The sequence below is a fragment of the Daucus carota genome, chromosome 5 (genome assembly GCF_001625215.2).
Source record: "Daucus carota subsp. sativus chromosome 5, DH1 v3.0, whole genome shotgun sequence".
Lineage (NCBI taxonomy): Eukaryota > Viridiplantae > Streptophyta > Magnoliopsida > Apiales > Apiaceae > Daucus > Daucus carota.
In genome coordinates, this window is record NC_030385.2 from 23277094 (window position 1) to 23304948 (window position 27855).

At 37.6% G+C, this 27855-nt stretch overlaps 3 protein-coding genes across 3 annotated transcripts; 1 reads left to right on the forward strand and 2 right to left on the reverse strand.

Moving 5' to 3' along the window:
- Nucleotides 1–7924: 7924 nt before the first annotated feature.
- On the forward strand, nt 7925–9922 carry LOC135152808 (uncharacterized). The gene has a single exon (XM_064093918.1). It carries the CDS (start codon nt 7925–7927, stop codon nt 9920–9922), a length of 1998 nt encoding a protein of 665 aa, XP_063949988.1.
- Nucleotides 9923–13083: 3161 nt separating this feature from the next.
- Nucleotides 13084–18563, reverse strand: LOC108203820 (uncharacterized). Its single transcript, XM_017373007.1, has 2 exons — nt 16704–18563; nt 13084–16557 (listed from the first exon to the last, which is right to left on the reverse strand). Exons 1-2 carry the CDS (start codon nt 18561–18563, stop codon nt 13084–13086), a joined length of 5334 nt encoding a protein of 1777 aa, XP_017228496.1.
- A 7575-nt stretch (nt 18564–26138) lies between these two features.
- On the reverse strand, nt 26139–27515 carry LOC135152810 (uncharacterized). Its single transcript, XM_064093920.1, has one exon. It carries the CDS (start codon nt 27513–27515, stop codon nt 26139–26141), a length of 1377 nt encoding a protein of 458 aa, XP_063949990.1.
- Nucleotides 27516–27855: the final 340 nt, after the last annotated feature.

Consider the following 27855-nt stretch of genomic DNA (forward strand, 5'->3'; position numbering starts at 1 on the left):
TATTGGCTAGATTGAAGTTGGAAACAACTTGTAGCTTCATTCCAGACTCGTTTGAAGTTGAAAACAACTTGTAGCTTCATTTTCGGATGTTTAAAATTAGAATCAACTTGTAGTTTCATTCTTGACTCGTTTGAGCCCGGAAACAACTTGTTCCTTCATTATTGGCCAGATTGAAGTTGGAAACAACTTGTAGCTTCATTCCAGACTAGTTTGAAGTTGAAAACAACTTGTAGCTTCATTTTCGATTGTTTAAACTAAAATCAACTTGTAGTTTCATTCTTGACTCGTTGGAGCCCGGAGACAACTTGTTCCTTCATTATTGGCCAGATTGAAGTTGGAAACAACTTGTAGCTTCATTCCAGACTCGTTTGAAGTTGAAAACAACTTGTAGCTTCATTTTCGGTTGTTTAAACTAAAATCAACTTGTAGTTTCATTCTTGACTCGTTGGAGCCCGGAGACAACTTGTTGCTTCATTATTGGCTAGATTGAAGTTGGAAACAACTTGTAGCTTCATTCCAGACTCGTTTGAAGTTGAAAACAACTTGTAGCTTCATTTTCGGTTGTTTAAATTAAAATCAACTTGTAGTTTCATTCTTGACTCGTTGGAGCCCGGAGACAACTTGTTACTTCATTATTGGCTAGATTGGCCTTGTATTGGTGCTGATATATGCACTGCTATTCAACATTTCTTTAAACACTCTTACATGCCAAGGGTTGTTAATTCTGCGGCTCTAGCTCTTATCCCTAAAGTTTCGAATGCATCTTGTATTTCTCAATATAGACCCATCTCCTGCTGTAACGTTCTTTATAAAGTTATTTCTAAATTGTTGACTCAAAGAATGAAACAGTTTATGCCTCTTCTTGTTTCTTGTAATCAAGCTGCATTTATTCGTGGAAGAAAACTTGGAGATCTTGTTCTTTTGGCCCAAGCATTATGTAAGGATTATCATCGCAATCTGGGTGCTCCTCGTATTGCCTTCAAATTGAATTTATCTAAGGCATTTGATAGTCTTAATTGGGAATTTCTCTTTAAATTGATGGTTGTTCTGGGCTTCCCTCCACAGTTTATTCTATGGGTTAAAGCATGTATTTCTGGTGCTATGATTTCCTTGAAAATAAATGGAGCTTTGGAAGGTTATTTCAACTGTAAATCGGGACTGAAACAGGGGGATCCGCTCTCCCCATACTTGTTTGTGCTTGCATTGGAAGCTCTAACTGCCTGCTTGAATCTCAAGATTGAGGAAGGTCCATTCAAGTTTCACAGCAAAACTAAGGATGCGGGTATTTCTCATTTAATTTTTGCGGACGATGTTATGCTTTTTTGTCATGGAGATGCTGATTCTGTAAAGAGTATGATGGATGGTGTTAATCTGTTTTCTTCCATTTCTGGTTTGTGTCTCAATCCTGCCAAATGTGTGGTCTTTTTCGGGAATGTTCCATCTGCAGTACAGGATTTCACTATTGCTACTTCTCGGTTTAACAGAGGTGCTTTACCTGTTAATTATCTTGGATTACCTCTGATTTCTGGCAAGTTGTTCTTAAGAGAGTGCCTTCCTCTTATCTCGAAAATTCGTGGTAAATTTGAAGCCTGGAACAGTAAATATATTAGTCAGGCGGGTCGTGCTCAGCTAATTAAGTCTGTCATCTTTGGTATGCAAGGACACTGGTTTCACTTTCTCTTCTTGCCGAAATTGGTGCTGAAACGTATTCAATCTGATATGGCCAAGTTTCTATGGAAAGGTGACCTTGTTGGCTCTTGTCATTTTAAAGTTTCGTGGAAGCATTGTTGTTACAGAAAATCGGAGGGAGGTCTTGGTTTTAAGGAGCTGTTGGGGTGGAATCAAAGTGCTGTATGGCTGCAAGTTTGGAGAATCATAAAGTGTTCTGATGACTCTTTATGGATTCATTGGATTCATAAATGCTTTCTAAAAAACAGGGCTTTCTGGACAATGAAAATTCCCTATAACTGTCCTTGGAGTCTGCGAAAAATTCTTAATGCTCGCCCTCATTTCAGTGGCCATATTCGTTACCAGGTGGGTCGGGAGTCTAATTTTCTATTGTGGCATGATCCGTGGAGTGATAACAGAAATATGCTAGACCGTTTTGGTTGTAGAGCAATGTCCTCCCTTGAGTCAACTTCACTTGCTCCTCTTCACACCATAATTCGAGATGGTACTTGGAATCTTGGAAATTCTAATGATCATGTTGTAATTGAAATGAGACAGATTTGTGCTACTACGACAATTCATGACAGAGATGAAATTCTGTGGAACGGCTCTTCTTATAAAAACCTTCGGATCAATGATATATGGGACGTTCTTAGGACTCCAGGTCTTCCTCCATCCTGGTATAATTTTGTTTGGTGCAGATTTATGGTTCCAAAATTCGCTTTCACCACCTGGTTAATCGTCCAAGAGCGTCTTCTCACCAAAGATCGAATGATTAACTTTAGAATGAGAACAACTAGCAGCTGTGTTTTGTGTGGTGTGGCTGATGAATCCCACACCCACTTATTTTGTCATTGTACCTATATTCGAAGCATTTTTGCTTCTTGGAATCATGGCATTACTTCTGTGTGGGACGACCTTAAATCTGGCAGAATCTTCACTGGACAAATCTCTAGTATTGAAAAGGAAATTTCTTTTCTTTTCATCTCCTCGGTTTTTTACTCAGTTTGGCGTGAGAGGAATTTGCGAGTTCATGAGGGTGGTACCCATAACAGCTGGGCTAGTCTGTTAGTTAATATTAAAAGGGATGTTAAAGACAAATTGGCTTCCTCCGCTCGATTTCGTAAATGTGTGCATCGAGACACTACTCTGGTCCTGAATTTGTACTGAACTTTAATTGACTTTATGTTTGTCTTCTAGTGTGAGTCTTTCTTTGGACTTATTTATTGAGCTGATAGGCTTTTGTTCTGTTATCCATTTTAAGCGGTTTGTGCTTAATCTGGTTTTCCCGCGGGGTATGCCCCTAGATTTGTATTTCTTCTTCTGTTTTTAATACATTTTTATTTAGCAAAAAAAAAAAAAAAGAAGTTGGAAACAACATATAGCTTCATTCCAGACTCGTTTGAAGTTGAAAACAACTTGTAGCTTCATTTTCGGTTGTTTAAATTAAAATCAACTTGTAGTTTCATTCTTGACTCCTTTAAGCATGTAAACAACTTGTTGCTTCATTATTGGCTAGATTGAAGTTGGAAACAACATATAGCTTCATTCCAGACTCGTTTAAAGTTGAAAACAACTTGTAGCTTCATTTTCGGTTGTTTAAAATTAGAATCAACTTGTAGTTTCACTTTTGACTCGTTTGAGCCCGGAAACAACTTGTTCCTTCATTATTGGCCAAATTGAAGTTGGAAACAACTTGTAGCTTCATTCCAGACTCGTTTGAAGTTGAAAACAACTTGTAGCTTCATTTTCGGTTGTTTAAACTAAAATCAACTTGTAGTTTAATTCTTGACTCCTTGGAGTCCGGAGACAACTTGTTACTTCATTATTGGCTAGATTGAAGTTGGAAACAACTTGTAGCTTCATTCCAGACTCGTTTGAAGTTGAAAACAACTTGTAGCTTCATTTTCGATTGTTTAAACTAAAATGAACTTGTAGTTTCATTCTTGACTCGTTGGAGCCCGGAGACAACTTGTTGCTTCATTATTGGCTAGATTGAAGTTCGAAACAACTTGTAGCTTCATTCCAGACTCGTTTGAAGTTGAAAACAATTTGTAGCTTCATTTTCGGTTGTTTAAATTAAAATGAACTTGTAGTTTCATTCTTGACTAGTTGGAGCCCGGAAATAACTTGTTGCTTCATTATTGGCTAGATTGAAGTTGGAAACAACTTGTAGCCTCATTCCAGACTCGTTTGAAGTTGAAAACACCTTGTAGCTTCATTTTCGGTTGTTTAAAATTAGAATCAACTTGTAGTTTCATTCTTGACTCGTTTGAGCCCGGAAACAACTTGTTGCTTCATTATTGGCTAGATTGAAGTTGGAAACAACTTGTAGCTATTTAGCAAAAAAAAAAAACAACTTGTAGCTTCATTTTCGGTTGTTTAAATTAAAATCAACTTGTAGTTTCATTCTTGACTCGTTTAAGCATGTAAACAACTTGTTACTTCATTATTGGCTAGATTGAAGTTGGAAACAACATATAGCTTCATTCCAGACTCGTTTGAGGTTGAAAACAACTTGTAGCTTCATTTTCGGTTGTTTAAAATTAGAATCAACTTGTAGTTTCATTCTTGACTCGTTTGAGCCCGGAAACAACTTGTTCCTTCATTATTGGCCAGATTCAAGTTAGAAACAACTTGAAGCTTCATTCCAGACTCGTTTGAAGTTGAAAACAACTTGTAGCTTCATTTTCGGTCATTTAAACTAAAATCAACTTGTAGTTTCATTCTTGACTCGTTGGAGCCCGGAGACAACTTGTTGCTTCATTATTGGCTAGATTGAAGTTGGAAACAACTTGTAGCTTCATTCCAGACTCGTTTGAAGTTGAAAAAAACTTGTAGCTTCATTTTCGATTGTTTAAATTAAAATGAACTTGTAGTTTCATTCTTGACACGTTGGAGCCCGGAAATAACTTGTTGCTTCATTATTGGCTAGATTGAAGTTGGAAACAACTTGTAGCTTCATTCCAGACTCGTTTGAAGTTGAAAACAACTTGTAGCTTCTGGTTGTTTAAATTAAAATCAACTTGTAGTTTCATTCTTGACTCGTTTAAGCATGTAAACAACTTGTTGCCTCATTATTGGCTAGATTGAAGTTGGAAACAACTTGTAGCTTCATTCCAGACTCGTTTGAAGTTGAAAACAACTTGTAGCTTTATTTTCGGTTGTTTAAATTAAAATCAACTTGTAGTTTCAATCTTGACTCGCTTAAGCATGTAAACAACTTGTTGCTTCATTATTGGCTAGATTGAAGTTGGAAACAACATATAGCTTCATTCCAGACTCGTTTGAAGTTGAAAACAACTTGTAGCTTCATTTTCGGTTGTTTAAATTAAAATCAACTTGTAGTTTCATTCTTGACTCGTTTAAGCATGTAAACAACTTGTTGCTTCATTATTGGCTAGATTGTAGTTGGAAACAACATATAGCTTCATTCCAGACTCGTTTGAAGTTGAAAACAACTTGTAGCTTCATTTTCGGTTGTTTAAAATTAGAATCAACTTGTAGCTTCATTCTTGACTCGTTTGAGCCCGGAAACAACTTGTTCCTTCATTATTGGCCAGATTGAAGTTGGAAACAACTTGTAGCTTCATTCGAGACTCGTTTGAAGTTGAAAACAACTTGTAGCTTTATTTTCGGTTGTTTAAACTAAAATCAACTTGTAGTTTAATTTTTGACTCCTTGGAGCCCGGAGACAACTTGTTGCTTCATTATTGGCTAGATTGAAGTTGGAAAAACCTTGTAGCTTCATTTTCGGTTGTTTAAAATTAGAATCTACTTGGAGCTTCATTTTTGACTCGTTTGAGCCCGGAAACAACTTGTTGCTCCATTATTGGCTAGATTGAAGTTGGAAACAACTTGTAGCTTCATTCCAGACTCGTTTGAAGTTGAAAACAACTTGTAGCTTCATTTTCGGTTGTTTAAATTAAAATGAACTTGTAGTTTCATTCTTGACTCGTTGAATCCCGGAAATAACTTGTTGCTTCATTATTGGCTGGATTGAAGTTGGAAACAACTTGTAGCTTCATTCCAGACTCGTTTGAAGTTGAAAACACCTTGTAGCTTCATTTTCGGTTGTTTAAAATTAGAATCAACTTGTAGTTTCATTCTTGACTCGTTTGAGCCCGGAAACAACTTGTTGCTTCATTATTGGCTAGATTGAAGTTGGAAACAACTTGTAGCTTCATTCAAGACTCGTTTGAAGTTGAAAACAACTTGTAGCTTCATTTTCGGTTCTTTAAATTAAAATCAACTTGTAGTTTCATTCTTGACTCCTTTAAGCATGTAAACAACTTGTTGCTTCATTATTGGCTAGATTGAAGTTGGAAACAACTTGTAGCTTCATTCCAGAGTCGTTTGAAGTTGAAAACAACTTGTAGGTTCATTTTCGGTTGTTTAAACTAAAATGAACTTGTAGTTTCATTTTTGACTCGTTGGAGCCCGGAAATAGCTTGTTGCTTCATTATTGGCTAGATTGAAGTTGGAAACAACTTGTAGCTTCATTCCAGACTCGTTTGAAGTTGAAAACAACTTGTAGTTTCATTTTCGGTTGTTTAAAATTAGAATCAACTTGTAGTTTCATTCTTGACTCGTTTGAGCCCGGAAACAACTTGTTCCTTCATTATTGGCCAGATTGAAGTTGGAAACAACTTGTAGCTTCATTCCAGACTCGTTTGAAGTTGAAAACACCTTGTAGCTTCATTTTCGGTTGTTTAAAATTAGAATCAACTTGTAGTTTCATTCTTGACTCGTTTGAGCCCGGAAACAACTTGTTGCTTCATTATTGGCTAGATTGAAGTTGGAAACAACTTGTAGCTTCATTCAAGACTCGTTTGAAGTTGAAAACAACTTGTAGCTTCATTTTCGGTTCTTTAAATTAAAATCAACTCGTAGTTTCATTCTTGACTCCTTTAAGCATGTAAACAACTTGTTGCTTCATTATTGGCTAGATTGAAGTTGGAAACAACATATAGCTTCATTCCAGACTCGTTTGAAGTTGAAAACAACTTGTAGCTTCATTTTCGGTTGTTTAAATTACAATCAACTTGTAGTTTCATTCTTGACTCCTTTAAGCATGTAAACAACTTGTTGCTTCATTATTGGCTAGATTGAAGTTGGAAACAACATATAGCTTCATTCCAGACTTGTTTGAAGTTGAAAAGAACTTGAAGCTTCATTTTCGGTTGTTTAAAATTAGAATCAATTTGTAGTTTCATTCTTGACTCGTTTGAGCCCGGAAACAACTTGTTCCTTCATTATTGGCCAGATTGAAGTTGGAAACAACTTGTAGCTTCATTCCAGACTCGTTTTGAAGTTGAAAACAACTTGTAGCTTCATTTTCGGTTGTTTAAAATTAGAATCAATTTGTAGTTTCATTCTTGACTCGTTTGAGCCCGGATATAACTTGTTGCTTCATTATTGGCTAGATTGAAGTTGGAAACAACTTGTAGCTTCATTCCAGACTCGTTTGAAGTTGAAAACAACTTGTAGCTTCATTTTCGGATGTTTAAAATTAGAATCAACTTGTAGTTTCATTCTTGACTCGTTTGAGCCCGGAAACAACTTGTTCCTTCATTATTGGCCAGATTGAAGTTGGAAACAACTTGTAGCTTCATTCCAGACTAGTTTGAAGTTGAAAACAACTTGTAGCTTCATTTTCGATTGTTTAAACTAAAATCAACTTGTAGTTTCATTCTTGACTCGTTGGAGCCCGGAGACAACTTGTTCCTTCATTATTGGCCAGATTGAAGTTGGAAACAACTTGTAGCTTCATTCCAGACTCGTTTGAAGTTGAAAACAACTTGTAGCTTCATTTTCGGTTGTTTAAACTAAAATCAACTTGTAGTTTCATTCTTGACTCGTTGGAGCCCGGAGACAACTTGTTGCTTCATTATTGGCTAGATTGAAGTTGGAAACAACTTGTAGCTTCATTCCAGACTCGTTTGAAGTTGAAAACAACTTGTAGCTTCATTTTCGGTTGTTTAAATTAAAATCAACTTGTAGTTTCATTCTTGACTCGTTGGAGCCCGGAGACAACTTGTTACTTCATTATTGGCTAGATTGGCCTTGTATTGGTGCTGATATATGCACTGCTATTCAACATTTCTTTAAACACTCTTACATGCCAAGGGTTGTTAATTCTGCGGCTCTAGCTCTTATCCCTAAAGTTTCGAATGCATCTTGTATTTCTCAATATAGACCCATCTCCTGCTGTAACGTTCTTTATAAAGTTATTTCTAAATTGTTGACTCAAAGAATGAAACAGTTTATGCCTCTTCTTGTTTCTTGTAATCAAGCTGCATTTATTCGTGGAAGAAAACTTGGAGATCTTGTTCTTTTGGCCCAAGCATTATGTAAGGATTATCATCGCAATCTGGGTGCTCCTCGTATTGCCTTCAAATTGAATTTATCTAAGGCATTTGATAGTCTTAATTGGGAATTTCTCTTTAAATTGATGGTTGTTCTGGGCTTCCCTCCGCAGTTTATTCTATGGGTTAAAGCATGTATTTCTGGTGCTATGATTTCCTTGAAAATAAATGGAGCTTTGGAAGGTTATTTCAACTGTAAATCGGGACTGAAACAGGGGGATCCGCTCTCCCCATACTTGTTTGTGCTTGCAATGGAAGCTCTAACTGCCTGCTTGAATCTCAAGATTGAGGAAGGTCCATTCAAGTTTCACAGCAAAACTAAGGATGCGGGTATTTCTCATTTAATTTTTGCGGACGATGTTATGCTTTTTTGTCATGGAGATGCTGATTCTGTAAAGAGTATGATGGATGGTGTTAATCTGTTTTCTTCCATTTCTGGTTTGTGTCTCAATCCTGCCAAATGTGTGGTCTTTTTCGGGAATGTTCCATCTGCAGTACAGGATTTCACTATTGCTACTTCTCGGTTTAACAGAGGTGCTTTACCTGTTAATTATCTTGGATTACCTCTGATTTCTGGCAAGTTGTTCTTAAGAGAGTGCCTTCCTCTTATCTCGAAAATTCGTGGTAAATTTGAAGCCTGGAACGGTAAATATATTAGTCAGGCGGGTCGTGCTCAGCTAATTAAGTCTGTCATCTTTGGTATGCAAGGACACTGGTCTCACTTTCTCTTCTTGCCGAAATTGGTGCTGAAACGTATTCAATCTGATATGGCCAAGTTTCTATGGAAAGGTGACCTTGTTGGCTCTTGTCATTTTAAAGTTTCGTGGAAGCATTGTTGTTACAGAAAATCGGAGGGAGGTCTTGGTTTTAAGGAGCTGTTGGGGTGGAATCAAAGTGCTGTATGGCTGCAAGTTTGGAGAATCATAAAGTGTTCTGATGACTCTTTATGGATTCATTGGATTCATAAATGCTTTCTAAAAAACAGGGCTTTCTGGACAATGAAAATTCCCTATAACTGTCCTTGGAGTCTGCGAAAAATTCTTAATGCTCGCCCTCATTTCAGTGGCCATATTCGTTACCAGGTGGGTCGGGAGTCTAATTTTCTATTGTGGCATGATCCGTGGAGTGATAACAGAAATATGCTAGACCGTTTTGGTTGTAGAGCAATGTCCTCCCTTGAGTCAACTTCACTTGCTCCTCTTCACACCATAATTCGAGATGGTACTTGGAATCTTGGAAATTCTAATGATCATGTTGTAATTGAAATGAGACAGATTTGTGCTACTACGACAATTCATGACAGAGATGAAATTCTGTGGAACGGCTCTTCTTATAAAAACCTTCGGATCAATGATATATGGGACGTTCTTAGGACTCCAGGTCTTCCTCCATCCTGGTATAATTTTGTTTGGTGCAGATTTATGGTTCCAAAATTCGCTTTCACCACCTGGTTAATCGTCCAAGAGCGTCTTCTCACCAAAGATCGAATGATTAACTTTAGAATGAGAACAACTAGCAGCTGTGTTTTGTGTGGTGTGGCTGATGAATCCCACACCCACTTATTTTGTCATTGTACCTATATTCGAAGCATTTTTGCTTCTTGGAATCATGGCATTACTTCTGTGTGGGACGACCTTAAATCTGGCAGAATCTTCACTGGACAAATCTCCAGTATTGAAAAGGAAAGTTCTTTTCTTTTCATCTCCTCGGTTTTTTACTCAGTTTGGCGTGAGAGGAATTTGCGAGTTCATGAGGGTGGTACCCATAACAGCTGGGCTAGTCTGTTAGTTAATATTAAAAGGGATGTTAAAGACAAATTGGCTTCCTCCGCTCGATTTCGTAAATGTGTGCATCGAGACACTACTCTGGTCCTGAATTTGTACTGAACTTTAATTGACTTTATGTTTGTCTTCTAGTGTGAGTCTTTCTTTGGACTTATTTATTGAGCTGATAGGCTTTTGTTCTGTTATCCATTTTAAGCGGTTTGTGCTTAATCTGGTTTTCCCGCGGGGTATGCCCCTAGATTTGTATTTCTTCTTCTGTTTTTAATACATTTTTATTTAGCAAAAAAAAAAAAAAAAAGAAGTTGGAAACAACATATAGCTTCATTCCAGACTCGTTTGAAGTTGAAAACAACTTGTAGCTTCATTTTCGGTTGTTTAAATTAAAATCAACTTGTAGTTTCATTCTTGACTCCTTTAAGCATGTAAACAACTTGTTGCTTCATTATTGGCTAGATTGAAGTTGGAAACAACATATAGCTTCATTCCAGACTCGTTTAAAGTTGAAAACAACTTGTAGCTTCATTTTCGGTTGTTTAAAATTAGAATCAACTTGTAGTTTCACTTTTGACTCGTTTGAGCCCGGAAACAACTTGTTCCTTCATTATTGGCCAAATTGAAGTTGGAAACAACTTGTAGCTTCATTCCAGACTCGTTTGAAGTTGAAAACAACTTGTAGCTTCATTTTCGGTTGTTTAAACTAAAATCAACTTGTAGTTTAATTCTTGACTCCTTGGAGTCCGGAGACAACTTGTTGCTTCATTATTGGCTAGATTGAAGTTGGAAACAACTTGTAGCTTCATTCCAGACTCGTTTGAAGTTGAAAACAACTTGTAGCTTCATTTTCGATTGTTTAAACTAAAATGAACTTGTAGTTTCATTCTTGACTCGTTGGAGCCCGGAGACAACTTGTTGCTTCATTATTGGCTAGATTGAAGTTCGAAACAACTTGTAGCTTCATTCCAGACTCGTTTGAAGTTGAAAACAATTTGTAGCTTCATTTTCGGTTGTTTAAATTAAAATGAACTTGTAGTTTCATTCTTGACTAGTTGGAGCCCGGAAATAACTTGTTGCTTCATTATTGGCTAGATTGAAGTTGGAAACAACTTGTAGCCTCATTCCAGACTCGTTTGAAGTTGAAAACACCTTGTAGCTTCATTTTCGGTTGTTTAAAATTAGAATCAACTTGTAGTTTCATTCTTGACTCGTTTGAGCCCGGAAACAACTTGTTGCTTCATTATTGGCTAGATTGAAGTTGGAAACAACTTGTAGCTTCATTTTCGGCTGTTTAAATTAAAATCAACTTGTAGTTTCATTCTTGACTCGTTTAAGCATGTAAACAACTTGTTGCTTCATTATTGGCTAGATTGAAGTTGGAAACAACATATATCTTCATTCCAGACTCGTTTGAAGTTGAAAACAACTTGTAGCTTCATTTTCTGTTGTTTAAAATTAGAATCAACTTGTAGTTTCATTCTTGACTCGTTTGAGCCCGGAAACAACTTGTTCCTTCATTATTGGCCAGATTGAAGTTGGAAACAACTTGTAGCTTCATTCCAGACTCGTTTGAAGCTGAAAACAACTTGTAGCTTCATTTTCGGTTGTTTAAACTAAAATCAACTTGTAGTTTCATTCTTGACTCGTTGGAGCCCGGAGACAACTTGTTGCTTCATTATTGGCTAGATTGAAGTTGGAAACAACTTGTAGCTTCATTCCAGACTCGTTTGAAGTTGAAAACAACTTGTAGCTTCATTTTCGGTTGTTTAAATTAAAATGAACTTGTAGTTTCATTCTTGACTCGTTGAATCCCGGAAATAACTTGTTGCTTCATTATTGGCTAGATTGAAGTTGGAAACAACTTGTAGCCTCATTCCAGACTCGTTTGAAGTTGAAAACACCTTGTAGCTTCATTTTCGGTTGTTTAAAATTAGAATCAACTTGTAGTTTCATTCTTGACTAGTTTGAGCCCGGAAACAACTTGTTGCTTCATTATTGGCTAGATTGAAGTTGGAAACAACTTGTAGCTTCATTTTCGGCTGTTTAAATTAAAATCAACTTGTAGTTTCATTCTTGACTCGTTTAAGCATGTAAACAACTTGTTGCTTCATTATTGGCTAGATTGAAGTTGGAAACAACATATATCTTCTTTCCAGACTCGTTTGAAGTTGAAAACAACTTGTAGCTTCATTTTCTGTTGTTTAAAATTAGAATCAACTTGTAGTTTCATTCTTGACTCGTTTGAGCCTGGAAACAACTTGTTCCTTCATTATTGGCCAGATTGAAGTTGGAAACAACTTGTAGCTTCATTCCAGACTCGTTTGAAGCTGAAAACAACTTGTAGCTTCATTTTCGGTTGTTTAAACTAAAATCAACTTGTAGTTTCATTCTTGACTCGTTGGAGCCCGGAGACAACTTGTTGCTTCATTATTGGCTAGATTGAAGTTGGAAACAACTTGTAGCTTCATTCCAGACTCGTTTGAAGTTGAAAACAACTTGTAGCTTCATTTTCGGTTGTTTAAATTAAAATGAACTTGTAGTTTCATTCTTGACTCGTTGAATCCCGGAAATAACTTGTTGCTTCATTATTGGCTAGATTGAAGTTGGAAACAACTTGTAGCTTCATTCCAGACTCGTTTGAAGTTGAAAACACCTTGTAGCTTGTGTAAAATTAGAATCAACTAGTAGTTTGATTCTTGACTCGTTTGAGCCCGGAAACAACTTGTTGCTTCATTATTGGCTAGATTGAAGTTGGAAACAACTTGTAGCTTCATTCAAGACTCGTTTGAAGTTGAAAACAACTTTTAGCTTCATTTTTCGGTTGTTTAAATTAAAATCAACTTGTAGTTTCATTCTTGACTCGTTGGAGCCCGGAGACAACTTGTTGCTTCATTATTGGCTAGATTGAAGTTGGAAACAACATATAGCTTCATTCCAGACTCGTTTGAAGTTGAAAACAACTTGTAGCTTCATTTTCGGTTGTTTAAAATTAGAATCAACTTGTAGTTTCATTCTTGACTCGTTGGAGCCCGGAAATAACTTGTTGCTTCATTATTGGCTAGATTGAAGTTGGAAACAACTTTTTTTTTTTTTTTTTTTTTTTTTTGCTAAATAGAGATTATATTGAGACTAAAAGAATTTACAAAATCAAGGGGCATACCCCGCGAAACTTAAACGAGAAGCACCAAAGCTACGGATAAAAAACTAGAAAAAACCAGGCAGCCTAATACAAGCTAGAACAAAATAGACTCCAAACGGAGCTAAAAAAACTAGTATAGTGCCATAATTAAAGAGAAGTCCTTTGCTGCAGCTTTTTGGAAAGTCTTGCTTGTGGACAGCTTTTCCCGAATAACTCTTTTAATAGTCAATTTGAGAGATGAGGGAGAAAGTGCATGCCCAGGAGTATGCATTCGATCGTTACGTTCCTTCCAAATATAATAAACACTAACGGCTAGAAATAGGTATGCAAGCTGCTTCTTTACTCTATTGGACCCACCTCCTGTAGTAAACAACCCATTTTGATAACAAGTCCAGTCTCCAGCTAAATCAAATGCAGGGTCAGAAATGATTTCACTCGAGTAAATACAACTCCCAAACAGGTGGGACACATTCTCGATAGCATTAGCACAGAGACAACAGCGAAGGTCAGTTTCCATATCAAACGAGGCCATTCTTTCCTTGGTTAACAGCCGATCCTTAAGCGCAAGCCAGAAAATAAAGGCACATTTTGGAATGCCGAGAGGATGCCAAACCGCTTCAATCCACAGAGGAGGGGTTTCAGGGGGTCTAAGAGACTGCCAAATCGAAGTCACATTAACATCTCTAAAATTCAGATCATTCCATTGTAAATCGTCCGCATCATGAATTGGAGTTTGGAACACCTTAAGCCGAAGGTCAATAGCCCAAAAATGGTTAGAGATCGGAAAAACCCAGGAGCTGTTATCAATGAAGTCACAGACCATAGCTGATGAAGAAGACTCCAAAATGGAGATAAGTTGAGGATTGAAGCTTTGAATAATAGGCTTATTATCCAACCAAGGGTCATGCCAAAAAAGATGCTGAGAATGGTTACCAACATAATATTTAACATACCGAATAGCCAAGGGCCGAAGTAACAGTATTTTTTTGAAACACCATGATGCTTTAGCCGGCACCTTAATAGTCCAAATAGACATATTTTTTATCCAGGAGCTAAGGACCCAGTTAATCCAGAGAGAAGAAGTTCTTCGAGCATTAATAATGCGCCAAAGGTGATACAGGAACGAAGCTTTATTCCACTGATATAGGTCCTTAATACCGAGCCCTCCTTCAGAGATTAATTTACAGCATTCTTTCCAAGAAACTTTAACTTGCTTATGACCAGTAGAACTGCCACTCCACAGGAATTTAACAAAGTATGATTGAATGGTTTTGAGGATATGCTTCGGCATGAACAAATGGCTGGACCAGTAGGCTTGCATCCCAAAGAGAACTGTCTTAATGAGCTGTAATCTACCAGCATGATTCAAGCAAGAGTTCGTCCAACAGTCAATTTTATCCCGAGTTCTCATAATAATTTGAGAACAGTCTCTAGCAGATAATTTAGTAGAAATTAAGGGAAGACCAAGATACTTGATAGGGAGGGAACCTTTTTGGAAACCAGACAAAGCAGAGGAGGATGTAATAACATCTTCATGCACATTAGCAAAGAACATCAGGCTCTTATCCTTATTCATAACCAGTCCAGAAACTTCCTCAAACTTCGAAACAGCAGATAGAAGGGAGTTAATGGAGCCAAGATCACCATTGCAAAAAAGTAAGACATCGTCCGCAAAAAAGAGGTGCGAGATGGAACAAGGCTTGCATTTCCAATGAAATTTAAAAGAGGGACTACTTTCAGTCCCCTTTAAAATAGATGTGAATACCTCCATGCATATAACAAAAAGATACGGAGAAATTGGATCTCCTTGACGGAGACCAGCAGCTGCTTTGAAGAAACCTTCAAGAGACCCATTTATTTTCACCGAGATCATGCATGACTGCACACAAGCTTTGATCCAGGTAATGAAGACCACAGGAAAACCCATTCTGTGAAGAACAGTAAAGAGAAAGCCCCAATTGACACTATCAAAAGCCTTTCTGATGTCAAGCTTCATAGTACACCTTGCAGGTCCCGAGTTCAAATGATAGTCTCTAAGTAAAGATTGAGCTAGCAAAACATTATCTCCAATGAGCCTCTTAGGCACAAAAGCTGACTGATTAATAGAGATGAGAGAAGGGATCAGAGTCCGTAATCTATACGCAATCATTTTGCTAACACATTTATAAACAAAGTTGCAACAGGCAATTGGCCTAAAATCCACAATTCTACTTGCATTTCTATGCTTTGGGACAAGAGTGAGAGCCGTGGCACTGATAATTCTCGGCAGAAAACCAGTTTGGAAGAAATACAGGACTGCATTCGTGAAATCAGATCCCACAATTTCCCAAGCAGCAATGAAAAACTCCTTAGAAAAACCATCAGGCCCGGGGGATTTATTATTAGGCATGCTTTTAACTGTAGAGAAGACATCAGCAGCAGAAAACGGTCTGCTAAGAAAATCCTGCTGAGAAGGAGATAACTGGGGAAGAACCAGCTCATCAGGGAACTCAGCCACAGAATTAGAAGTGCCAAAGAGATCAGAGTAATAATTTACAGCCTCAGCAGCAATTTCACTATGAGAGTTGCAGTGATTACCATTACTATCCTCCAAGAAGAGAATTTTATTACTATTCCACCTCTTATTGCAAGATCTAAAGAAGAAACCATTATTAGAATCCCCATTTTTAAGCCAGCAGATCCTAGATTTTTGCTTCAAAAAGATTTCTTCCTCTGCAATAGCTTCCTGAAGCTCTTTAATGAGAGAGTCTTCAGAAAAAAGTTGTTGACTGGAGGGAACATCAGGGAGATTTAACTGGAATTGGTGCAGAGCAGACTTAGCTTCCAAAACTCTGGCATGAACATTACCATGATTTCTATTCATACTCCTTAACCCCACCTTGACAAGTTTCAGCTTAGAAGTGAAGATTTGCCACGGATCACCATGAACAGGCTGGGACCAAGCATTAGAGACTACAGTTGAGAACTGTGGATCATTGATAAGGTGCTGAAAGAATTGGAAGGGCTTGAAAATTCTTTCCTCAGGCAGGCCCAAACTTAAAGCAACAGGATGGTGATCCGAAAGACCCCTGGCCATACAACAACTATAAGATAAAGAGAACTCTTGTAACCAGTTGGCATTGACAAGACACCTGTCCAATTTTTTAAACACTGGGGCATTGATATTTGAATTCCACCAAGAGAACCTAGAGCCAGAACCTCTCAAGTCCATAATTTCAGCTGCAACAAGACACTCTCTGAAATCAACCATAGCCGAAGACCAGGAACCCCCTCTACTACTCTCAGCCGGGCCCAAACAAATGTTAAAGTCTCCCAACAGAGTCCAAGCAGAGTTACCAATAGCATCCCTAACTGATAAGATATCATTCCACAAAAGTCTCCTCTCAACAGCACAATTACTCCCATAGACAAAAGTAACAAAGTACCAATTACTGTTAGCCAAATCAGTGACTTTACAAGTAATATGCTGACTGGACTTTGCAAAAACATCGAGCTTCCAGATTGAATGGTCAAATCCAACCCAAATTCGACCATTGTAATGGTATTCATAGTTATATATCCACGAGAAATTAGGACAAATAAACTGAGCTACAGAGTCAGCATTCTGAGAATTAACATGAGTTTCTAAAATAGCACAGATAGAGAATTTATTTGAAGAAATAAAATCCTTGGCATAGGACTTTTTATTGTTCAGACCCCTAATGTTATATGAACAGAGATTAAACATTAATGAGAGGGGGGAGGAGAGACCTTCACAGACGACCTCTTGAGACGCTTCTTTTGAGCTTTAGAAAGCTTAGACCCCGAAGGCCTTTCCAACTCATCCACTTTACGAAGGTTCTTAAAAGCATCACTAACAGGAGGAGATTCCTCCATAGGGGCTGCTGTTTTTACCTCAGGAGGGATACTAGAAGTTTTGCAAGCAAAACTGTGCTTTTTTGGAACCTCTTGCCAAGGTTGATCAACCTGTGTAGTGTGCTCAAAAGGAACTCTTTCCTTAACAGGATCATTGACTTGCTTCACTGGCCGAGGGGTAACAGTAGCAGAAACTTGCTTCTCTGGACTAGCAGCGACAGAAGTGTTCACAGTCTTGGAGTTGGGCACAGAAGGCACAGTGGAACAACTGGCCGTGGGGGGTTTACGAACCCAAACTCGCTGGGTAACTGGGCACGCTGCAACAGAGTGCCCAATGGCCTTACAACCAGAACAAATCAAAGGTTTATTAACATATTCGACTTGAATATCAACAATAGAATGTAAACCAGCATTATCAAGCACTTTGACTGGAATTTTTGAAGGGAGATCATCACCAATTTTGTAATCCACACACATACAAGCAAAAGGCAAAATCTCCAGTTGAGATGTGAGTTTATCAGCACAGATAGGCTTGCCCACAGCACTCGCAATACGCCCAAGACCCTCACGAGTCCAATAACAATCTGGAACTTCTTTGAGCTTAAGCCAGATAGGAAGATTAGAAGGAGGCTGTGCTTTGATATCAATACCCCAATCACTAAGAACCAGTGGCCTACGGTTAAAATGCCAAGTTCCCCTTGATAAAATCATGGATTTTTCAGATAATCCAGCAAATTTAAATACAAAAGTGTTCTCATTTTTCTGGAATACCTTGACTAATCCACGCTTACTCCAAAGTTTATGAGCTATTTCATTCACAGCACTAAAACTCAGCGTGCCCTTGGTAAACACACCAACAACACACATCTTGAACTTGTCGAGACCCTCTTGAAGAACCTCATCAGGAGGATCTACTAACTTTGACCTATCTTTGGGAGGGCAGTAGTCGAACGTAACGTTGGTCACTGGAGGGGCTGATTTGAGCACTTCAGACCAATTTTTAGGAGGGCTTGCTTTAATACTAGGAGAATCTTCTTTAGGCACTGAATCAGAAACTTTAGGCTTATCCTTTACTTCACTATCCTTCTTCGAAGCACCCATCTGGGGCAAATCACCAAACATCTCATCTGCAACTCTCGACTCTGCCCTCTCCGCCAAAGAAGCGCTATCTACAGTTCCAACTTTACTCTTCATTTTGTCAACAAAAGGGTTAAAAAGGGGTTTCTTACCAGAATCCTTAGGAATAGGAAGGCCAAATTCATCCCGAAGAGGTTGAACAACTCTAGAACCCTCAGGATTATTAGCAGCAATCATTTGTTCTTCAGAAAAACCCAGACCTCGTAGGAACCTCAAAGCATCAGCCAACCGCCTTCTAGCAGAGAAGAGCTCCTCACGCTCCTGTTTAGAGACACGCATCATAGCATGAATTGTAGCGCTTGTTTCGTTCTTGCAGAGCTCTGCAGCTGAATGAGGTGACAGAGGCTCATCACTAGAATAATAATCTTCAACCGTAACATCATTAGCGATAGGCAGACCACCATAGCTACTAGGGGTGACTCTCTCCTCAGCCATGGAGTCCCCAAGAGGGCTTGCATCTAGGTGAGTCTCGTGAACATCTTTACCAGAGCCAGAGAAGATTTCTTGAAAGATGTCACTACGAACAGCTATACGAGCACTCGAATAAAACACACCATCCTCTAATTTGTTGCCATCATGGTCAACGGGACAGCCATCGGAATCGCAGTTGGAGCTCATAGTAATAGGTGTTTAAATAATAAATATAAGAAATTTAGGTGTAGGATGGGAGAAGAAGATGAATTAGAAAGGCTAAAGTGTTAGGGTTTAAGGAAAGAAAGAGGCGGCTGTATAAGAAAATTAGGGTTAAGGGTTCTATCCTAGAGAGAAGGGAGAGGAAATGCTTAGAGAGAGAAACATGTTTAGCTTTTTTTTTTTTTTTTTTTTTTTTTTTTTTTTTCCAACCAAAAAAAAAAAAAAGTTGGAAACAACTTGTAGCTTTATTCCAGACTCGTTTGAAGTTGAAAACAACTTGTAGCTTCATTTTCGGTTGTTTAAATTAAAATGAACTTGTAGTTTCATTCTTGACTCGTTGAATCCCGGAAATAACTTGTTTCTTCATTATTGGCTAGATTGAAGTTGGAAACAACTTGTAGCTTCATTCCAGACTCGTTTGAAGTTGAAAACACCTTGTAGCTTCATTTTCGGTTGTTTAAAATTAGAATCAACTTGTAGTTTCATTCTTGACTCGTTTGAGCCCGGAAACAACTTGTTGCTTCATTATTGGCCAGATTGAAGTTGGAAACAACTTGTAGCTTCATTCCAGACTCGTTTGAAGTTGAAAACAACTTGTAGCTTCATTTTCGGTTGTTTAAAATTAGAATCAACTTGTAGTTTCATTCTTGACTCGTTTGAGCCCGGAAACAACTTGTTGCTTCATTATTGGCCAGATTGAAGTAGGAAACAACTTGTAGCTTCATTCCAGACTCGTTTGAAGTTGAAAACAACTTGTAGCTTCATTTTCGGTTGTTTAAATTATAATCAACTTGTAGTTTCATTCTTGACTCCTTTCAGCATGTAAACAACTTGTTGCTTCATTATTGGCTAGATTGAAGTTGGAAACAACATATAGCTTCATTCCAGACTCGTTTGAAGTTGAAAACAACTTGTAGCTTCATTTTCGGTTGTTTAAAATTAGAATCAACTTGTAGTTTCACTTTTGACTCGTTTGAGCCCGGAAACAACTTGTTCCTTCATTATTGGCCAGATTGAAGTTGAAACAACTTACCTTCATTCCAGACTCGTTTGAAGTTGAAAACAACTTGTAGCTTCATTTTCGGTTGTTTAAACTAAAATCAACTTGTAGTTTAATTCTTGAATCCTTGGAGCCCGGAGACAACTTGTTGCTTCATTATTGGCTAGATTGTGATACCCTCCAAATCCGGGTCATAGACTTGGGGGTCACACATAACAATACAAACCTGTAAACCATAATAATATATGCATTGACCCTAAACATCCACGGATCGCTCCAGGTTATAGTATGAAACAAGCCACAACTTAAGTTATATTACAATACGTCAAATCCCAATCCATATCTTACAGCTTACAAACATAAAACGCAGTGCTTACACACAAAAGATACTCAAAAGTTCATAATATCAGCAACTCCTAGCAAGGCTTCCCAACACTCATCCTGATACCTTAGCTTGATGGCTAGCCTGTGGGTCCTCGCTAACAGTAGTCTCTTTCTTCACTGGAAAAGAACATAAGGCATCGCAAGAGTGAGCTTACCGCTCAGCAAGTAATATAAACAATAACTGAAGTTTAACATTTATCAATAAGAATGAATCAAGGTATCAACTTCCCGTTTTAAAACAATGATTAGAATTGGATATTCATACTTTTATTTAAAAACCAAGGTTAGGCTGCTGATCAGTCACGCACTAACCCCGAGCCAGGTACATACCAAGCTCTATCACTGGATCCAAGGCACACATTGGCCTAATGACCACGAATCTGGTCTGACCACGAATCTGGTCCACATTTATAAAACAATCCAATTCTTTAACAATATAATGAAATCAACAATATCTCAATAAATCAGAATCAATACCATTTGAACAGAAGCAATATTACCAAAACAGAATCATAATCATCAAATCAGAATCATTATAATGAGGGTTGCAATATTTATCAAGATTAAAAGACAATTCAGAATTAGGTTCAAGTATCATCACAATATGTTCGAAGAATGGCTTGAAGTCGAAAGAAAGATTAAGTATATGGTGAAAACAATCTGGTGTTTGTAGAAGAAATAATGCAATTGAGATTGACTTAAGGTTCCAATTATGTTTATCTTGAAGGAAATCCAAGTGTTAGGGTGTATATGTGTGAACATTCTTCGAAAGAGTAATATAGGTATTTGGTAAGACATTGTATAATTTGGTGAAGTATTGTAGCATATAGGTTTGTACTGTTTGGTCATTCATGGATGAAAGAATATCAAAGTAAATGATTTGTGTTTCCAGGTCTCAAAGAAATAGGTACAAGTTCAATTGAAATCAAAGTCAAGGTTCAGCTTGTAATTCAGGTGTCAAGAGGGTGGATAAGGTTTATCAATAATCAGGATCAATAGCACACTATATCAACAGAAGTACTTTCAAATCTATCCAGAACAATGACACTATATGCAGAAGGGTAACTCAAGGAGTTTACAGAAGTATAAGTTGAGAATAGAGCACTTGCCTTATTCAGAAGCTTTACTTCTCTCTATAGCTTTCACTAAACAGGATCACTCCAACACTACCTGCTTTCCTTTTCTAAGCCTGTCCTTCTCTGATAATCATAATATTCATCTATCAATATTCATTCTCATGTCATCCTATTTGTTTCATAATCGAAACAAGCTTCTATCTACCCTTCGTTTCACTTAAATCCGACTTATGGTTCAAAAGATACGATTAAAACAGTCATACAATGTTCACATAAGCATTTCACATCTCAATTAAGTAACATATAACACATAACACATAAGTTAATTAATAAAATAGCCTTTCAGAGGAGGTTTGAGGTTAAAATGAATTTTCTGGTATTTGTTATGAATTTTTAAACATTTTTCAGAATAAAAACGGGTAAAAGAATCAATTTATAACTGAATAAACAAGTCCGAATACTCGAAATAAGGTTCGAAATCACTTGAAATCAATTAACGAACCTTCAATATATTTTAGAGTAATTTTCTAAAGCTTGAAACTATTTTTCTGGATTTTTAAAACATTTAAAACAATTAAATCTAATTAATAAATCAATTAAAATCAATTAATAAATAATTATAACAATTAATCAATTAATATTTAAATTAATTGACTAATTATAATAATTAATTACTAATTAAAATTAATTAATAAATTAATTTAGATTTCTTTTTGAATAAAGAAATAATTAAAACCTATTTTTGAAAATAAATAAATGATTTTCGAATTTAAAATAATTAATAATAAATCAATTTTAGAAAATCTGAAACTACAGGGTTCGATTTGTAAGTTTTCAAAACTTCAGGGGGGACTAAATTGCAAAATTGGAAAGTTCAAGGTCTGATTTTCACCATCTCCAAACGTCAGGGGGCTGAACTGTAATTTTTACAGTTCTCGCCGTCCCGACGCCGGAGACGGCGTTCCAGGCAGTAGACGGCCACCCCAAGGTGCAGATAACATCTACAACTCACCAGGAATCTATATCAATCATCAAATCGAGCTGGAGATTCGTGAATTGGCCGGAAAAACTCGAGGAAGTTCGCCGTCGCCGGCGAAACTTCTTCTCGTCGATTCGGCCGATTCTGGAACCTCTGATAACATTTGAAGGCATGTACACACTCCTGGGAACATGATAAACATGATGGTATCATTCAATTTCACTTCTACCTCCTGGATTAAAAAACCCTAATTTTCAATTGAATCTGTTCTTCGGCTCAAGAACCCTAACCCTAATTCGAATGATTAAACTCAATTTTGAACATGTTATTGAACTCCAAATCATACATATGATATACCAAAATGATCAAGAGAAGATTATCTACATCATGGAAGCATAAAATCACATAAATCATATCAAAATCAAAAAGCCCTAATTAAACCCTAATTAGTTCGAATTTAAAAAGTAAAATTACTTACAAACTGTGAATCTATGATAGTTTTTGATGCTGGATATGGATTCTACGCTTCGATATCTTCGTTTTGACTACTCGCACGCTCGATTCTGAGTCCGATAACGTCTTCAATTCCTCGATTGAATTTCCCGAACACGAAGAACACTATCCCGGTTTCTCTCGATTCCCGTGAATTGAAATGATAATTATGAAAAATAAAATAGTAATTATCCTATTTATAATTACGAATAACTGGCCCCCATTTGGATCATACCGGACATATATTACACTTCTGAATCAATAATTATTAATAAAAATGATCCGTTCGGGACCGACTTTGACGATAATTATCAAAAACACGTATCTCGAGAAAATTATGGGGCTCCGAGCTTGTCTGGCACGACTTGCGAAAAATATAATATTTTTGTCAATTATTGGGGGTGTTGAAATTATCCGGCGTACACGTTTATCGAGACGTTAAAATAATAATAAAATATTCATAAAATCATTCCGAAATTCTTTCACGTAAATCCGTACACCAGATTAGAAAGGTTAAAACACGAAAGTTGTCCGGAATGTCCCAAATAACAATCCGGCGAAATTTTCCCGGAAGCCCCCCGGGGTTTAATTATCGAGTAAACGGGTTTAAAATCAATTTAATAATAATATTTTATAATATACTTAATTAAATCCTTAAATCAAATATCAAATCATATATTAATCCATAATTTGCCAAACGAGTGCCTAAATTCTCCATATTTTGATCTGATCATATAAAAATTATAATTTAACAAGTCACTTAACATATAATTCACACTTAATTCACATAATATTCACAAAATATTTACATACTGATATAAATAAACACATGTCGAAATCCCGGATATTACATCCTTCCCCCTTAAAAGGATTCTGTCCTCAGAATCTGTTAAGAAAATAAGTGAGGATATTTCTCACACATATCACTTTCTAACTCCCAAGTTGATTCTTCAACCTTTGGGTTTCTCCATAATACTCTCACTATTTTCACCACTTTATTTCTTAACACTTTCTCTTTCCTATCTAGAATCTCTATTGGAGTCTCAACATAGGACAAATCTGCCTGAAGCTCTGCTGGCTCGTACTCTATCACATGCCTAGAATCTGGATGATACTTCTTAAGCATTGACACATGAAAGACGTTATGAATATGCTCCATATGTGGGGGTAACGCTAACTCATAAGCCACTTTACCAACGCGTCTCAAGATCTCGAATGGTCCGACGTATCTGGGACTCAGCTTTCCTTTCTTTCCAAATCTGGATAGTCCTTTCCATGGCGAAATCTTCAGTAATACAGGTTCTCCTTCTTCAAATTCCATATCCTTCCTGGCTTGATCCGCGTACTTTCTCTGACGGTTCTGTGCTGCAACCAGTCTTCTTTGAATGGTTTCAATAACTTCCTTCGTCTGCTGAACTAGTTCTGGCCCAAGTAGTTTGCGTTCTCCTACTTCATCCCAACACACGGGTGAGCGACATTTACGTCCATAAAGGGCTTCATAAGGAGGCATTCCGATACTTGCATGATAACTGTTGTTGTATGAGAATTCCACTAACGGTAGATGTTCATCCCAATTGCCTTTGAAATCAATAGCACAGACGCGTAGCATATCCTCGATTGTTTGAATAGTCCTTTCACTCTGGCCATCCGTTTGTGGATGATAAGCAGTGCTCATATTCAATCTGGTGCCCAAGCATTCCTGAAAGCTCTTCTAGAATCTCGAGTTGAATCGTGGATCTCGATCGGATACAATGGAGACTGGAACCCCGTGACGAACGACGATCTCCTTCAGATACATATGGACTAATTTGTCTAATGAGAATCTTTCGTTAATGGGAAGGAAATGAGCTGACTTAGTTAGTCTATCTACAATAACCCATATGGCATCGTGATTTGCCCTCGTTCTAGGTAATCCAACTATAAAATCCATCGCAATATGCTCCCATTTCCATTCTGGAATTTCTAGGGGTTGTAACAATCCACTCGGTCGCTGGTGTTCTGCCTTCACTCTTTGACACGTATAACATTTATTTACCCACTCTGCAATCTCTCTCTTCATATCTGGCCACCAATAATTCTCCTTCAAATCTCTATACATCTTAGTGCTCCCGGGGTGAATTGAATAAGCGGAACTATGTGCTTCACTTAAAACTTCATCTTTCAACTCCTGTACTGGTGGAATCCATATTCTAGAAGAAAATCTTAGAATACCTTGCTCATCTTTCTGGGTAAAAAGTTCTTCCCCAACCAAATTATTAACATCCTGTTCCATTACGGTCTCTTGACATTTCCTTATCTTTTCTAGTAACTCTGGTTGAAAAATCATTGCATATAATCCAGCTTCTGAGGGTTCACTCACTCTAACTTCTATTTCCAGCTTTTCGAATTCTCTATATATTTCTTTAGGTAACGTCAACACATTCAGTCTTTCTTTCCTGCTCAAAGCATCTGCCACTACATTGGCCTTTCCAGGGTGATAATTGATGGTGCAATCATAATCCTTTATCAATTCTAACCATCTTCTCTGTCTCATATTGAGCTCCTTCTGTGTAAAGATATACTTCAGACTCTTATGATCGGTGTAGATTTCACACTTTTCTCCATATAAATAATGTCTCCAAATCTTCAATGCAAACACTATGGCTGCTAGTTCTAAATCATGTGTAGGATACTTCTGCTCATGGGGTTTGAGTTGTCTGGATGCATAAGCAATGACTTTGTCATGTTGCATCAACACACAACCCAATCCCTTATGAGAAGCATCACTATAAATTACAAAATTCCCTTGCTCATCTGGAAGTGATAACACTGGGGCTGATACTAACCTTTTCTTTAATTCTTGGAAACTTTCTTCACACTTTTCAGTCCACACGAACTTTTCTTCTTTCCGGGTAAGCCTCGTCATTGGTACAGCAATCCTTGAGAAATCTTGAACAAACCTTCTATAATAACCTGCTAAACCCAAGAAACTCCTGACTTCTGTTGGTGTCCTTCGCCTTTCCCAATTCATAATTGCCTCAATCTTGGAGGGATCTACTTTAATTCCTTCTTTACTGACTATATGACCTAAAAATTGAACCTCTTGTAACCAGAATTCACACTTTGAAAACTTAGCATACAGCTTCTCTCTTTCAATGTCTCTAAAGCCATCCTTAAGTGGGTTGCATGATCCTCAGTGGTTTTGGAATAAATCAAAATATCATCTATGAATACAATCACAAATTTATCCAAATATGGTTTAAAGACTATGTTCATTAAATCCATAAAAGCTGCGGGGGCGTTGGTTAATCCAAAGGCCATTACTAAGAACTCATAGTGACCATATCGGGTTCTAAAAGCTGTTTTAGGTATATCTTCTTGTTTAATCTTTAGCTGATGGTATCCCGACCTTAAATCAATCTTCGAAAAACATCTCGCTCCCTTCAATTGATCAAACAAATCATCTATACGAGGTAATGGGTATCTATTCTTAATGGTTAACTTATTAAGTTCCCGGTAATCAATACATAACCTCATACTACCATCCTTCTTCTTCACAAACAATACTGGTGCTCCCCACGGGGATACACTGGGTCTAATCACTCCCTTCTCTAACAAATCTTGTAACTGGGTTGCCAATTCTTTCATTTCTACTGGTGCCATTCTATATGGGGCTTTAGATACTGGTTCGTTCCAGGTGCTAAATCCATTGCAAATTCAATTTCTCTATCTGGAGGTAATCCGGGTAACTCATCTGGAAATACATCTGGAAACTCGTTTACTACTGGAATATCTTCAAGCTTCACAAGTTCTCGACTCTGATCAGTTACATATGCTATATAAGCTTCACAACCTTGATGCAACAATCTCTTCGTTTGAATCATAGTCAAAAACTTCTTTACCTGTTTCTGCCCTCGAAATACTATCGTCTTCTCATTCGGTGCCCTTAACATTACCTTCTTATTACGACAATCTATTTGAGCGTTATGCTTCGATAACCAATCCATTCCTAAAATAACATCAAACTCTCCCAACTTGAAAGGTATCAAGTCGGCACAAAACTTACTTCCTAAGATCTCAACTTCACAATTCCTATAAACTTGGCTAACAGGGACACGTTCCTGATTAGCCAACTCTATATTCATAACCTCATTAAGCAATTCTATAGGATGATTCAACTTATGCACAAAATCTTCAGAAATAAACGATCTAGTAGCTCCAGAATCAATCAAAACCTTGGCACATAAAGAATTCACAGTAAGCGTACCTGCCACCACATCTGCATCCTGAACTGCATTCCTCATAGTCATGTTGTAGGTTCTGGCTTTGGGAACTTCTGAGACTACTGGAGTGGATCCCATAATTCTAAGTGTAGGGTTACCTGGAGCTGGTACTTTGCAATCCTTCACCATGTGTCCTGGTTTTCCACACCTAAAGCATGTTATCCCAGCTGCTGGAGTTCTATTGGGTTGGTTCCTTGCTGGTTGATCTCGAATCATTGGGGTCCGTGCTGGTGGGTTCTGACATTCCCTAGAATAGTGTCCTTTCTGATTACACTTATAACACACTACATTCAATCTATTACAGATTCTCCCGTGTCTCTTTCCACATATCTGGCACTCCGGCAGTGGAGGCCTTGGTTGATTTCCAATAGCTGGACGGTTACCTTGTCCACTACCACCTACATCTGGCTTCTTAAAAGTGGGATTTCTCCCCTGCTGAAATTTCCCCTTCTTCGGGTTATTAAAGTTCTGAAATCTTCCCTGCTGAAACTGTCCCTCGTGATGCTCTGGCTTACGCTTCTTTCCCTCTTTCTCTTTCTGAGACATTTCGCTTTCCGTTTCTGCTATCATTGCCTTCTGAACTACAGCTGCATAAGTATCTAATTCCAATATGGCTAGTTTTCCCCTGATCCATGCTTTTAACCCCTGTTGGAATCTCTTAGCTCTTTTCCTGTCGGTATCTACATAGGTTGGAACAAACCTAGCCAACTCAGCAAACTTCTTCTCATACTCAGCTACTGACATATCCCCTTGCTTCAATTCTAAAAACTATAACTCCATTCGATCTTGGAGAAATTGAGGAAAGTATTTCTCCAAAAACAACTCCTTAAACCTATCCCAGGTAACATCCTCTGTCCCTTCCATTGCTCTCACAGACTCCCACCAATAGGTGGCCTCCTCCTTCAGATAATAACTAGCAAACTCAGTCTTCTGCTCATCTCTCACTTTAACTAACACATTTCAATTTCCTTCAACCATATCCTAGCCTCAATAGGGTCCGCTGAACCCTTAAACTCTGGGGGATTAACAGACTGAAAGTTTTTGAAAGTAACCTGGGGATTAGCCTGCCTTTCCTGCTGCTGAG